Here is a 16593-nt window from a genome sequence, read left to right as displayed (position 1 = left end):
TTAGATACTAGTACTTATAAATTAGCTACTAGTACTTATTGAATAGATACTAGTAACTATTTATTAGATACTAGTATTTATTCCAAATGTTACTAGTAAGATTTTGGATTTTACTAGTAAGATTTTTAATTGAACTATCCAGTGGCCGTTCTGACTAGTCATAACATAAGACGAGTAAAAAAGCAGTTGTGACTAGTAAAATAAAAAATCTTACTAGTAACATTCGGAATAAATACTAGTATCTAATAAATAGGTACTAGTATCTATTGAATAAGTACTAGTAGCTAATTTATAAGTACTAGTATCTAATTAATAGGTACTAGTATCTAATGAATAAGTACTAGTATCTATTTAATAGGTACTAGTATCTAATGAATAAGTACTAGTATCTAATGAATAAGTACTAGTATCTAATGAATAAGTACTAGTATCTATTTAATAGGTACTAGTATCTAATGAATAAGTACTAGTATCTAATGAATAAGTACTAGTATCTATTGAATAAGTACTAGTACCTAAAGAATAAGCACTAGTATCTAAAGAATAGGCACTAGTACCTAAAGAATAAGCACTAGTAGCTAATGAATAAGTACTAGTACTTAATGGAATAGATACTAGTATCTAAAAAATAAGTACTAGTAGCATGAAAATAGAGACTAGTCGGTTTAAATGATTAAATGTTAAAACGGCTTGCCATAGACCAAGACCAAGTCGAGACCAAGACCGAGACCAAGTCGAGACCGGAGGGAAAAAAACAAAACAGACTAGTGTTGAAGCTAAGCAATAACTTGTATGAATTCAAGAACAGCAGCATCTATTTTAGCATACTAGGGTTCAGCCGCAGTTTACATTCAATATTAGACGGTATTACTTAAACTACACAGGCAGAACAATACAGAGACAGACCATGTCATGTGTGTGACTGTGAGCTCACTGTAAATGTTTTTGCAGACTGGGTGAGATTAACTATGTGTAGCAATTGCATGACGGCTGTTACTGCACTATTAGAGGATTGAGACTCCCTTAACTTTTGTGTACTGTTGAGGACTGACATGACTGGTACTGACTGGTTCATCTGACAAAACATCAAACACCTCCAACACCACACTGTAAAAAAAAATCCTAATTTTACAGAAAATAACTGTGATTTTTTGACGATCATTTTCTTTAATTTTAAATTGTACTCAAAACACTGTAAAATTACAAATAATATCTGTAAAATAAAAATTCAGCTGTTAATTTAGGTATTGTGACATTAATGACAAATTACAGTAATTCACATTTTTTATACAGAAAATTGATTGTATTTTTCATACAGTATTTTTTCTGTTTTCTTAAATTACATAAAAATGTATGTAAAATTACAAATATAATCTGTAATTTAACAGTAACAAAACAGTCAAATGATAAAATGGTCAAATGACTGTCAGCCCCCCAAAAAACTGTAAAACATCCTAAATTAAATAAACTGCTAAACACTGTTATTTTACAGGTAGTTCCTGAATAATCACGATCATATACCTTCATTGTAAAAAAAATCGTAAAAAAAGGGTCAAATGACTGGCAGCTGCGGCTGCCAAACAAAAACCTTAAAATTAAAGTAAAATATGCTAATTTAAATAAACCGAAAAAACACTGTTATTTCACAGGTATTTCCAGCATTATTATGATCAAATACCTTCATTGTTAAAAAATCTTTAAAAAAAGGGTCAAATGACTGGCAGCTGCGGCTGCCAAACAAAAACCCTAAAATTAAAGTAAAATAAGCTCATTTAAATAAAGTGTAAAAAACTTTAAAATACATTTGATGTCACCATGATTGAGATCAGTGTCTGCTTTAGTTGGGCTCATGACCCTTAAGTTTTTAAATTTCATTTTTCTCTGGCTGCTTTAACTGTGTATTTCATACACGTTTGTTATAGCAATAAATGCTGGAGAAAATATCAGATGATCTTGGTCATATATTGATGATGTTAAAGTCATCATATGATGATCTGATTCACTGATGTGTCAGTCAAATCTCTGAATATGAGATGGAGTTCAGCTTTATACAAAGATTATAAATAATGTCATAATGTTCCACACAACCCTTGAAATATTGTGGCATCAGTATAACAATCTGAAATTTAATATTTATATTGTACAGAAAAAGTTGAGCTGGTTCATTTTTATTGTAGTATAGAGACATCAAGAATCAACATATGAATCTCAACAATGGTGACAACCAACAAAGCCTTTTTGTGACTTTATAGTAATTCAGATTTTTTTTCATTGTCACCATTGTTGTGATTCATACGCTGATTCTTGATGTCTGAGTGAGTCTATATGATCCTGCAGGCTATGGCAGTTTTGTCATGCAAAATAAACAACTAATATTGAACAACTTAATCAGATATTTCACTTCAGGTGATATTAATAAAGCAGGAGACTACATGATGACTATTATCACTAAAAAGTGACTAATATCATCTAATCTGAGTTTCTCTTGGATTGCTACAATTACAAACATGCATCAGAGACACACAGTTAATGCAGCCAGAGAAACATTCAAGTTAAACATTAAAGTTAAACACTAAAAGTTCAAGAGCCCAACTAAAGCAAACACTGATCTCCATCATGGTGACATCAAACTTTATTCTTTTCAATAAAACTTAAACTTCTAAACCTCTGTTAATTCTCAATAAGAATGTTAGTATGAAAGAAATAAAGTCTGGATTGTAATAAGTGAAGATGCTGAGATCCTGAGAGATCTGGTTGTGTTTAATGTTCTGTTGGGGTTTAAAGTGTTTCTGTATGGTGTGTTTCGTGTGTCACCATTGTGTTGAAGAGTAGAGCCTGAGCTTCAGTCCAGGATGAGCAGAGAAACACTGATGAAATGCTGCATGTTGCTTTATTTAACAGACAGTATCTGTGTAGTTGCTGATGCAGTGACGTATAGTCACAACAAATCATGCATATAATTAACTGCGTGTTTTTCAGTAAAAAAAAAAAATCCGAAAATAAATGTGAAATAACTGTGTTTTAACTGTGTGTTTCTGTTAAAAAAGATTAATGAAGATTTTTGTAAAAATATTTTGCACTTATTTAAATTAGGATATTTTACATTCATTTTACGTTTTTTTGTACTGCAGCCGTTGCTGACAGTCATTTGACTGTTTTTTTATGGGATTTTTTTACAATGAAGGTGTTTGATCGTAATAATTCAGGAAATAGCTGTAAAATAACAGTGTTTTTCTGTAAAACATTTAAGGAAAATTTCTGTAAAAGTTTTTTGCACTTCATTTAAATTAGGATATTTTACTTTATTTTTACGGTTTTTGTTTGGCAGCCGCAGCTGCCAGTCATTGACCGTTTTTTTACGATTTTATTTTTTTACAGTGCATCTTGCTCCTCCAACAACTGTCTAAAGAATGTGAAATATGTAACCAATTGAAATTATACTTAATGTGTAGATGAAATCGTAACATCAAATTAAAGATACACAATTATAAACTTGGATTAGGCCTAATGTTTAGTCAACACAACGGAGATATGCAGATGATATTTAAAAGACCATTTATTTAGTCTAACACCATCTTAAAAACAATACTGTAATCAAACAACACACACACACACACACACACACACACACACAGATATCAAAGACACAAATTCATCTAAGCAAATGCCTGCCTATCTCTGCCGATTTCGGAGTCTCCAAATGAATCCATTCTGCAACTTTTAAATACATAATAAAATGTGTAAAAACGAAATTATAGGCTTAAGTGCAGGATCCGAAAGTTGGTCGTTTTGTCGCTATGGTTACACCCACACACACACACACACACACACGCCGTTGGTGTTGCGCTCAAAGTCATCTGTCAGTTGTGCAGTTACCCAAAATCTCCTGAATGAAGTTAAAACCCATCATGTCACTGATATGTGTTTTTTAAATCAAGTGATCAAAGAGCTCGTTGCCGCTGCGATCAGTGGCGCGGATAAAGTGTTTTCTGGTGTGGCTCACGCACACGCCGCACTTTCACTCGGACGCGCGCTTCAATCCGTTCTGTTGCGGATAATAATGTTGCATTATCGAACGTTGTGTCATCGTGGATATTGTAGTATTGTATTGCTAAATCCCCCGACCACTATGTCGGTCTGAGACAGCGAGACCTAGACAAGACCGAGAGGTCCGAGACCAAGACAAGACCAAGACCAAAGACCGTCAAGGCCGTGACAAGACCGAGACCACGTAAAAGTGGTCTCGAGACCGGTCTCGAGACCAAGACCGGTCTCGAGACATACATCACTAAGAAACACACAACTTATTTCACAAGTTCACATTCATAAGTTATCTTGCTCTAAATTCCACCCAACCATCTCATTGAAAATGATTTGTTTCCTAGGAGGCAACTTATTCCAAATATCTCCTCATACTTCCCTCCCATACAACTGTGTCTGTCTGCACACGAGTCTCCTTATCTTCAAGATGTCGAAATTGTTGGGTGATGGTTGTAATGTTGTTAAAAAAAAACGTCTAATAATAAGACAAACACAATCAAATCTTTCTGCACTTCTTGGTTTATTGCAGTGGTTCTCAACTCCGGTCCCGGTGACCCATCGCTCTATTCAGTTCTAACAAGCTGTTGATCCAAATCAGGTGTGTTAAATAAAGACATACAAAATCCAAAGAGTGGTGGATCCCCAGGACTGGAGTTGAGAACTACTGGTTTATTGTAAAGTGAAGAATTTTCATCTGGGATTTCCACTTGGGTGGCTATGATTTCGTTGTGACATTCGTTTTTTGACCATCTAAATCAGGGTCCATTCCTGCTGTTGGAAGACAAGCTTCCTGAAGAGTTCATCTTCAACCTTCTCCAACACACCTGTCTGGAAGTTTCTAATAGGTCCTGTGTCAATACCCACACTTGAGGTATTGGCCACTTGAGAGCGCATGCAAGCATCAGGAAGTAAATGCGCAAGACTGTCTCCACACACACAGGAACCCAGACCGACCCCTTCCATAGCCAATATCCCTCTGTCCTCCTTTTCTTCACTAACCGAGGAAGAAGTATCTACACTTCTCCTCTCCAGTCACCCTACCACCTGCCCTCTTGACCCCATCCCCTCGCACCTTCTACAAGCCATCTCTCCCACACTTCTACCATCACTCACACACATCATCAACTCATCCCTCCATACTGGCACCTTCCCTACAGCATTCAAGCAGGCTCGGGTTACTCCACTGCTCAAAAAACCAACGCTAAACACATCATTTGTAGAGAATTACAGACCTATCTCTCTCCTACCATTCATTGCGAAGACACTTGAAAGAGCTGTCTTCAACCAACTAACATCCTTCTTGTCTCTAAACAACCAGCTGGATGTCAACCAATCTGGCTTCAAGAAAGGGCATTCAACTGAGACTGCATTACTGTCAGTCACAGAAGCCCTACGGATCGCAAAAGCTGCTTCCAAATCTTCAGTCCTCATTCTCCTGGATCTGTCTGCTGCCTTCGACACTGTGAATCATCAGATCCTTCTGTCCACCCTCTCATCACTGGGCATCACAGGAACTTCACTCCACTGGTTTGAGTCCTATCTCGCAGGTAGGTCCTTCAAGGTCGCATGGAGAGGTGAGGTATCCAGAGCACATCAGCTGACCACAGGTGTTCCCCAGGGTTCAGTTCTTGGTCCCCTCCTCTTCTCCATCTACACCACATCACTGGGACACATCATACAGGCACACGGTTTTTCCTACCACTGCTATGCTGATGACACGCAGCTCTTCCTCTCATTTCAACCAGATGATCCCACAGTAGCTGCACGGGTCTCAAGCTGTCTGGCGGACATCTCCACATGGATGAAGGAACATCACCTGCAGCTCAACCTGGCAAAGACTGAGCTTCTCGTCCTCCCTGCCAATCCGTCTCTACAGCACGACTTCACCATCCAGCTAGAGTCATCATTAATCACCCCATCAAGATCGGTCAGAAATCTTGGAGTAACGTTTGATGACCAGCTGACCTTCACTGATCACATTTCAAAGACAGCTCGATCATGCAGGTTTGCACTGCACAACATCAGGAAGATCAGGCCTTTCCTAACTGAGCATGCAACGCAACTTATCGTCCAGGCCCTGGTCATCTCTAGGCTCGACTACTGCAATGCTCTTCTGGCTGGACTTCCAGCATGTGCGACCAAACCCCTACAGATGATCCAGAATGCTGCAGCTCGTCTTGTCTTCAACGAGCCCAAGAGGGCCCACGTCACTCCTCTGTTCACCTCTCTGCACTGGCTACCTCTCGCTGCTCGCATCAAGTTCAAGGCACTGACGCTTGCTTACAGATCCATCACAGGCTCAGCTCCCTCCTACTTTCACTCACTCCTACGAGTCTACATCCCTACCAGACACCTACGATCGGTCAACGAGCGACGTCTCGTGGTTCCATCACAGAAAGCCACAAAATCACTTTCCAGAACATTCTCATTCACAGTTCCATGCTGGTGGAACGCTCTCCCCACCCTCATCCGGAATGCAGAATCCCTGACAACATTCAAAAGACAGCTGAAAACCCATCTCTTCCGTGAGCACTTAACCTTATAAAAAAAATAAAAAAAAATAAATAAAAAATAAATCCTTTCCCTTTGAAACATCACTTATCAGGCTTATGCTACTCTGAATAATACCTGAACTTCGTATTTTGAGCACTTCTTGCGTTGTTGTTGTTTTTGCCTCTTTATGATGACTCGCTGAATTTTTGTCCTAATTTGTAAGTCGCTTTGGATAAAGGCGTCTGCTAAATGACTAAATGTAAATGTAAATGTAAATGTCTCAGGTCTGAAAAATGCCAAAGCTCAGTTCCCTTAATGCACTCTAAATCCATGCTTCATGTTTGCTGAAAAAGGTGACTGAATTAAGTTATAATAAGTTGTTTCACTACTTTTATCAGCAGTTAAAATCCAGCTGTCACATTATTACCCTTCCCTCTGTGGGCCAGTGCTTGGTACGCACACAATTTGCATATCATTTCTCACCTTTCTTCAGAGTGCTTTTTATTCCAGTGAAATCATAAATAAATGCAACCAAATTAGATTAGATTATGTGTGTATATATACATACAGCCACACATATGTATATATACTGTATGTATATATATATATAGATAGATATACAGTGAGGAAAATAAGTATTTGAACACCCTGCTATTTTGCAAGTTCTCCCACTTAGAAATCATGGAGGGGTCTGAAATTGTCATCGTAGGTGCATGTCCACTGTGAGAGACATAATCTAAAAAAAAAATAATCCAGAAATCACAATGTATGATTTTTTAACTATTTATTTGTATGATACAGCTGCAAATAAGTATTTGAACACCTGAGAAAATCAATGTTAATATTTGGTACAGTAGCCTTTGTTTGCAATTACAGAGGTCAAACGTTTCCTGTAGTTTTTCACCAGGTTTGCACACACTGCAGGAGGGATTTTGGCCCACTCCTCCACACAGATCTTCTCTAGATCAGTCAGGTTTCTGGGCTGTTGCTGAGAAACACTGAGTTTGAGCTCCCTCCAAAGATTCTCTATTGGGTTTAGGTCTGGAGACTGGCTAGGCCACGCCAGAACCTTGATATGCTTCTTACGGAGCCACTCCTTGGTTATCCTGGCTGTGTGCTTCGGGTCATTGTCATGTTGGAAGACCCAGCCTCGACCCATCTTCAATGCTCTAACTGAGGGAAGGAGGTTGTTCCCCAAAATCTCGCAATACATGGCCCCGGTCATCCTCTCCTTAACCCTCTGAGGTCTGAGGGGTTTTTGGGGTCCTTGAGATGTTCTGACATGCCCTGACATTTGTGCTTTTTTCAGTTGCTTATAAACATATTAATGGCAAAGGTATAATTACACTCTATTTAGCACAAACAGGGCTACCATAATATGTGAGCAACATGCATGTACATGTTTGTATTTTTGAGAGAATAATGTTTATGCATGGTTATTGAAAAAACTAAAAACTAAAGTTTCTGAAATAAGGCCACAAAACACATACTAAATACGTGTCAATAAGACTTTTGACTAATTGATGTCTTTGCCTAGAATTTTTTCTTCAAAATGATGTGAAAATCATCCTGCCCTTATCATTCACATAACACAATACATTGATTTAAATCTTGTAAAATACTTTTTGTTTGTAAAGGCAATATGCGCAAGGGGCGTCAACCATTCAACAGCATCATGCATATGTAGTGGTTCACACCTCAGGAGACAATGGGGCCCGCATACTTAATGAGCCATTCATTCAGGTGTGTCACCTATAGCCACAACAAAGAATGCAAGAGCAATATATATACAGTATATATATATATATATATATATATATATATATATATATATATATATATATATTCTACCAAATTGGTTCACAGTTGGAAGCATGTCAATTTTTTTTTTTTTTACAAATTCTGCTTGCAAATTGTATAATATCCAAGGAAAACATGTCTATTAATTGTGCAGTTAATTCTCATACTGTATTTTCAGTTTTGGAATATGTATCCTCTCCCCAAATTTGTCAATAATAAAACACAATAAAAATTATTTAAAGAAAATGCTTATATTTACCTTTTAAAATTTGTTAACATCTACCTTGTAAATATATTTTTTTTAATTAAAAAGGTTACAATTACAACAACAATTGAAGTGTAATCTTTCTTTGTAAAAACTAAAGTATACATTTTATCATACATATTTCAAACTTCGAATATAGCCTACATTGACAAAACATACTATATTTAACATATTAGCAAAAATTGGCAAACAAAAGCTTATTTGAGGTGGCAGATATTTTACAGTAAAAATGTGTAATCTATCCAAAACTAATCAACGAAATGTTGTCTTTCATATGTCTGTAACATAGGTCTTTCGTTTTTATTATAAGGAATATAAATGTTAATTTGCAGTTTAATACGTTACTTATACAAATACATTTTATTTCAACATATTTCAATCGATTTTACTCAGTATAGCTAAATAGTTTGCTAAAAGCAGATCATTTATTCACACACAGAAACGCAATTCAAATTTAAACCGTCTTTTTGCGAGTTGTGGTAAACAGCGCATCTCTGCGTTCATTCATTCACACAGAAACACGATTTACTTGAGAATGAAAAAAAAAACTTACTACATTATTCCATCCGTTGCTCCTCGAAATACCAGCACTTCTGAGGTAAGTTTTCCATTATTATTATTCCTCACAGCGCTGCGAGACAGTGTAGACAACTACACTTATCTGAATAAACTTGATGTGTTTTCTCGAGCTGATATGTGGGCGTTCACAGTTTGTATGGGATCGTCTCAGTCATTTGCGTTTGAATAGCGCGCGCTCTCCGTGGGCGGGGCCGATTATAACGTAATGAGATGAGATGAGCTCGACTGGAATCGCTCTCTTTTAATACAGATTTCACAAGATTAGAATATTTGTTTTTTATATAAATTACTTCATTTAAAAGAAGAAAATTCAAGCTTCATGCCTGTGTGTCTGTATGCCTGTTTGACTGAGTATTCGCTCAGTTATTGTTCATTTTCGGACACGTTTCAGAATGGACTTCACTGGCAGAGAGAAGGCAGAACTCGCTTCGTGTTTATTTTTCTTTATTTGGCAAAAAGCACAACACTTTGTTTTTATTGTGAGTATACACAAAAATAATACACATTTAACAGAATCGATTGATGTATGAAACTCCTATGGAAAATCAAAGTCAACAGAGTATTTATGAGTTTCTTTTACATTGACAAAAAAAAAGCGAGCTGGTATCGCCGGCGATACCGTAGACCTACAGTGCAGTCACCCTGTCCCATGTGCAGAAAAACAACCCCAAAGCATGATGCTACCACCCCCATGCTTCACAGTAGGGATGGTGTTCTTGGGATGGTACTCATCATTCTTCTTCCTCCAAACACGTTTAGTGGAATTATGACCAAAAAGTTCTATTTTGGTCTCATCTGACCACATGACTTTCTCCCATGACTCCTCTGGATCATCCAAATGGTCATTGGCAAACTTAAGACGGGCCTTGACATGTGCTGGTTTAAGCAGGGGAAGCTTCATGCATGATTTCAAACCATGACCTCTTAGTGTATTAACAACAGTAACCTTGGAAACGGTGGTCCCAGCTCTTTTCGGGTCATTGACCAGCTCCTCCCGTGTAGTTCTGGGCTGATTTCTCACCTTTCTTAGGATCATTGAGACCCCACGAGGTGAGATCTTGCATGGAGCCCCAGTCCGAGGGAGATTGACAGTCATGTTTAGCTTCTTCCATTTTCTAATGATTGCTCCAACAGTGGACCTTTTTTCACCAAGCTGCTTGGCAGTTTCCCCGTAGCCCTTTCCAGCCTTGTGGAGGTGTACAATTTTGTCTCTAGTGTCTTTGGACAGCTCTTTGGTCTTGGCCATGTTAGTAGTTGGATTCTTACTGATTGTATGGGGTGGACAGGTGTCTTTATGCAGCTAACGACCTCAAACAGGTGCATCTAATTTAGGATAATAAATGGAGTGGAGGTGGACATTTTAAAGGCAGACTAACAGGTCTTTGAGGGTCAGAATTCTAGCTGATAGACAGGTGTTCAAATACTTATTTGCAGCTGTATCATACAAATAAATAGTTAAAAAATCATATATTGTGATTTCTGGATTTTTTTTTTTTTAGATTATGTCTCTCACAGTGGACATGCACTTACGATGACAATTTCAGACCCCTCCATGATTTCCAAGTGGGAGAACTTGCAAAATAGCGGGGTGTTCAAATACTTATTTTCCTCACTGTATATATATATATATATAGGCCTATATGGCAAAAAGTAGTTTTAGTGGGTATCCACTATAAATTTAGGTTGGGCAACGATTTTCCAAGTAAACTGAAACCATGAAAAAACTTTGTATGAAGAACAGAAAGATATTTAATCTTCCCATCTGATGCATCTCTCAAAATGTTTTCATTTGGAATTTCAAAATTAAATTTTAATCTATTTTGGAGACATTGTTGAGTACTGATGCAAAAAGGAATCCAAAGCTATTCAACCACTGAGATGTCATATGAACCACTTTTATGGTGCTTGTATGGTGTTATCATTATGGTGTTGTGTTTTTCATAGCTTCATTGAAGCAAAAAGAGATGTTGAAAAATAAGATTTTGGGGTGAACTTTTCCTTTAGGGATCATAGCTGGCATCCAGAACTAGAAAGTTGTTGAGATCCCCTACCAGAATTGTGCCCTTGCACAAGGAACATAGCCCCAGGTGGACTGTAAGCAGCTGCTAAATGACAAACAACCTAACCTTAATCAAATACTGAAATGCTTAGGACAAATGCAAAAAGGTTTAGCAGGAAAAAATGATTTCAGAAAACCAATGGCAGTAGATAATGTTTCACTCACCTGTTTAATGGCATGCAGCAGCTTACCATAGCAGAAAATAATGACCAGGAAGGGGATAATCAGGCAAAAAATAAAGAGGCAGATGATATAAGAAATGTTATTAGCTGTCTTGGTTGTCCAGTCTACAGAGCAGGTGGTTCCAGGGCCTTCTGGGCCATAGCGGCTCCAACCAAACAGAGGGGGCAGAGTCCAGATTAAAGAGTAAACCCAGGACATCACCACCCCAAAGGCCACCTTCCTGTAGTTGGTGGCATCAGCTTCTGTGGAGCCCATCATTGTGCAGTAGCGTTCATATGATAGCACGGCCAGGGAGATAAGCGACACAATGCCTGCAGAAAAAAATATAAAGATATTTCAATAATGTTATAATTTGATTTAGGTTTAAATAGTCGAATGTGACATTCCATTACCGACAGACTGCTGCACATTAAGTTCAATTTTGAGTATTTTTCAGCAGGCATATAAGACATTCAGAAGAGCAGAACTTATGTCTTACTATTAATTCAAGACTGTACAATTTTAGGTGAAAGCAATCCACAAGCCAGTTCTTAACACTGAAGTGTGTAATTTTTGTGACACTTTATGAATTACAAAACTGCAAAAATAATAATAAGTTTTCCCAAGCCCTCTCCATGTTTTCTGTCTTCCACTGGTGTTTTGAGAGCACCACAGAGCACAAACATTAACTTGTCAAGGGAATCAATTCAAGTCTCTAAGATTCACCTTCACCTCTTACTGATTTTCTATTATCAAAGAAGTGGACTGAAGTAGTGTTGTAACCATGACGCTTGTAACTGGCCTGACAAAAGTCTTGGGATTAACTGCACCACTTTGATCATTTTCCCCCATTCCCCCATTTTCCCCCATTTTCCCCATTCAACCAGATTAATGAATATGAAAGTGGTCACAACTAATGCGTTTTGTTCTGAAATCAGATTATTTAAAGCTTCAAGCTATTGTTCATGAGATGTTTGAGCTTCTGTTTACCTTATTTGTTGTTGATCTATGTATGTTGATCAGTTTTTATTTGTGAATAAAAGTCTACATTAACCCTGTTTATAATATAAAACAATCATGTCTCTTCAGAAGACTCAGATTAAAATACTTGATTGACGGACTTCCGGTTGGCGAGCGGAATGGAGTAGCGGTGTTTTTCCAGGCTCCGGCCACACAGCCTCTATTTTCAGTATTGCTCAGTCGGTTTAACCTTAACCTCACTACAACTGCCTTTTAAACAGTAGTTGGACAGTCCTAACCAGCTAATATGTCTAAAACCGCCAAACAATCAAAGAAAGAACTTGCTTCACCGGACTCTGCCATCGACAATGCTACCTTAGCCAACATGCTAGCGGAACTGCGGGCAGACTTGCTAACGAAGCCTGACTCACTGTCCGTCAGATTTGAAAACAAACTCGCTGCCATTGATGCCAAATTAGACGGTGTACAGACCACGGTCACTAACCATGAACAACGTATTTCCGACCTGGAATCTGGGCTGAATCAACTGCAGTCATTGGAATCTCAGCTATCCAGCATGGCCGATGACAACGCTAAACTGAAAGCTAAGATAACTGACCTGGAGGGGAGAAGCAGACGGTGCAACGTGCGTCTCATTGGAGTACCCGAATCTGTTGAGGGAACACGACCAACAATATTTTTTTCTAATCTCCTGGTGGATATACTGGGCAAAGATGTGCTGACTTCTCCCCCGGAGCTTGATAGGGCTCATCGTGCGCTGAGACCCAAACCGGCAGAGGGGGATAAACCTAGAGCCGTGATCATTTGCTTCCACAAATTTCAGACCAAAGATATGGTAATTCGCGCTGCCCGCAAGAAGCGAGACGACCTAAAATATGATGGCAAGTCAGTGTACTTATACGATGATTACTGCCCTGAAGTGATGGACCAACGAGCTGAGTATAAAGAAGTCATGCGTCAGCTGTTCACTCTCAAGCTCAAGCCTTCACTACTGTATCCAGCGCGACTGTTTATCAAGGCCGACGACGGGGAGAGACGGCACCTCTTTTCGGTGAAGGAAGCCCAGCAGTTTTTGGCATCATACCAGAAATCCGGATCTTTGATGGCGATTGGTGACTGACCCTTACAAGAGGCGATTTGCTATTCATGTTACTCTTATTTGTTTACCCATTTTTTTCTCTTGCTGGCACGCATTTTTCCCTACTCAAATGGACATATTTGACTGGTAGCCTAAGCTATGCTATGTTCTCAGACGATCTTATGGGTTTACAGGTAGGCCACTCTCTTTTCTGGGTGATGTTTCGTTGATATATACTCATGGTTAATTTCATCTTTAATGTAATCCTTGTTTGACTTAAGCATGACCATGGGCTATGTAACATGTATATGGACGATGTGTAATGTGGATTATGCCGGGAGCGCAGGCCAGTGCGAGTTATGGTGTGAGTTGTAATGAAGCGTTTTCCTTTCTCGTGGACTGTAACAACTACTTAGTTCACTGCGCTGGCACAAAAAAAAAAAAAAAAAAAAAAAAACCCACCTTTTCCCTGCTCAGAGGTGTTTTGAAAAAAGGTTAGTTAAATCACTTGTTCATATGACTGTGTGGAGGAGTAGAGGGAGATTAAAAGGGGAAGGAGCTCCGGGAGAATTTTGATAATTAGACCACATGTCTGTGTCTGGGGTGGGGTGGGGGGTGGTGGGGGGTGCTACCTGTTTCTTTTCCTTTTATTTACCAATACCTGTCTTTATTTAGCATACTACTCATATATATATTACACTGTATAATCTTAACCTACTTTTGCCTTAATGGAAAGTAGACAAGCAATGAATAACATTCGCTTCATATCATGGAATGTCAAGGGGGCAATCCAACCTACTAAAATAAATAAGATTATCTCTCACCTCCAAGACTTGAAAGGAGATATAGTATTTCTGCAGGAGACCCACTTGCATAGCGCTGAGATTATGCGCATCAAAAGGAGTAGGTTCAGCCAAGTATATCACTCTAAATTTAGTGCAAGAGCTAGGGGTGCTGCCATTTTGATCCAAAATAATGTTCCATTTGAATCAGAAGAGGTTATTGCGGACTTAAATGGCCGGTATGTTATTTTATCAGGGGCACTCTGTCACATCAAAGTCATCCTAGCTAGCATCTATGCACCCAATTGGGACGATGAACAATTTATTTCAAAGATTTTTACTTCTATTCCTAATATTGAAACACACCATATTATCATTGGGGGAGATTTTAACTTTGTACAAAATGCTGATTTGGACAGATCTTCCCGTAGACCGCACTCCCTTACGAAGTCTGCTAAGTTACTAGCGTCTTTTGCAGAAGAGCTGGGTATGTCTGATCCATGGAGGCGCAAATTCCCTGAAAAAAAAATATTTGTCTTTCTTCTCACATGTCCACCGCACTTATTCTCGAATAGATTTTTTTCTTATAGATAACAGACTGCTTTCGAATGTTCTATCATGCGATTACCATAGCATTGTGATCTCAGACCATGCCCCCACATCACTAGACATAAACTTCCCCAATCACAACCGTTTTTTTAAACCATGGAGATTTAACTCAAATTTGCTTGCTAATGACCCTCTGGTGGATTCTTTAAGATCAAGCATTGAACTATTCCTTGAAATGAATGACAAACCAGACGTGACGAGGGGCACCTTATGGGAGTCCCTCAAGGCATATTTAAGAGGCCAGATAATTTCCTACACAGCCCACCTCAGAAAAACTGCCATGTCTAGACAAACCGAGCTAGCACAAAAGATTCTTGAAATAGATGATAGCTATGTAAACAACCCAGACCCCTCACTTTATAAGAAGCGTCTACAATATCAGACAGAGTTTAACCTTTTAATCTCAAACGATGCAGAAATGCAACTGCTCAAGTCGAGACAAAGAATTTTTGAGTCAGGGGACAAGGCTGGCAAACTCCTTGCCCAGCAAGCCAGAGCTGCAGCAGCATCTAGGTTCATTCCTAGTATTATATCTTCATCAGGCGCCACTACCACTGACCCAAAGCTTATTAATGAGACATTCTCCAAATTATACTCTGATCTATATGCCTCCGATCACCCCAACACCAGTTCAGCATGTGGGTTAAGCACTATCGAGTTCCCTAAAGTGGATCAGGGGCTAGTAGAGAATTTAGCTGAGCCAATCTCCACAACTGAGATCATGGGGGCGATAACTACATTGCAGAGTGGGAAATCACCTGGTCCAGATGGATTCACGGTAGAATTCTATAAGAAATTTGCCCCACTTCTCTCTACACTTCTAAGTGACATGTATAATGAGGCCCTATCATTTGGCCGACTTCCTCCAACCCTAACCAATGCCACAATTACTCTTCTCCTAAAAAAGGACAAAGATCCCTTACTTTGCAGTAGCTTCAGACCCATATCATTTTTAAATGTGGACTACAAAATTCTTGCTAAGATTCTAGCCCTCCGTCTTCAGAAGGTCTTGCCAGGAATTATTTCAGCAGATCAAACAGGCTTGATGCTGGGGAGGCACTCATTTCACAACACCAGGAGACTCCTAAACATTCTGAACATGCCCAGCTCCAGCTCTCCTGAGATATTGGTGTCGCTGGATGCTGAGAAAGCTTTTGATAGGGTGGAGTGGGAGTTTCTTTTTGAGATGATGGATAGATTTGGTTTGGGTTCAGGTTTCATTTCATGGGTAAAGTTGTTATATTCATCCCCAGTAGCATCTGTACAAACAAACAATGTGCTTTCACCCTCTTTTCAACTTCACCGCGGCACAAGACAAGGGTGTCCACTGTCCCCTTTACTGTTTGCCATAGCCATTGAGCCTTTGGCTATCTGGCTAAGAACTGAAGAAAATTTTGAGGGCATTTCACGTCAAGGTATCACTGTACGCGGATGACTTGCTTCTGTATTTGTCCAACCCTTCTACCTCTCTCCCCGTAATTTTAGAAATCTTAAAACAATTTGGCCAACTGTCAGGTTATAAACTAAATTTTGGAAAGAGTGAGTCATTCCCAATCAACAACCTAGTATGTAAATTGCCAAACCATGTAGCCCCTTTTAAATGGGTGGACCAAGGCTTCAAATATTTGGGTATTTTCATCACCGGGTCCTTGGCAAACACTTTTAATAGCAATTTTGTACCTTTGCTTAAAAAAGTCGAGGAAGACTTCAACAGATGGTCTACTCTGCCCCTCTCCTTAGCTGG

At 38.8% G+C, this 16593-nt stretch overlaps 1 protein-coding gene across 1 annotated transcript in view; it reads right to left on the bottom strand.

The window, feature by feature from the left end:
* The window catches only part of tmtopsa (teleost multiple tissue opsin a), a 125498-nt gene that overhangs the window by 87706 nt on the left and 21199 nt on the right, over nucleotides 1-16593 (bottom strand). The window contains exon 2 of the mRNA XM_082174055.1: nucleotides 11403-11731. Coding sequence (XP_082030181.1) covers nucleotides 11403-11731 — 329 coding nt within the window. The remainder of the gene's footprint in view (nucleotides 1-11402; nucleotides 11732-16593) is intronic.

Source organism: Leuciscus leuciscus, assembly GCF_965113295.1.
Source record: "Leuciscus leuciscus genome assembly, chromosome: 6".
Classification (NCBI taxonomy): domain Eukaryota; kingdom Metazoa; phylum Chordata; class Actinopteri; order Cypriniformes; family Leuciscidae; genus Leuciscus; species Leuciscus leuciscus.
Note: the sequence above shows the minus strand (reverse complement) of the source record. Positions and strands in the feature narration are given on the sequence as shown.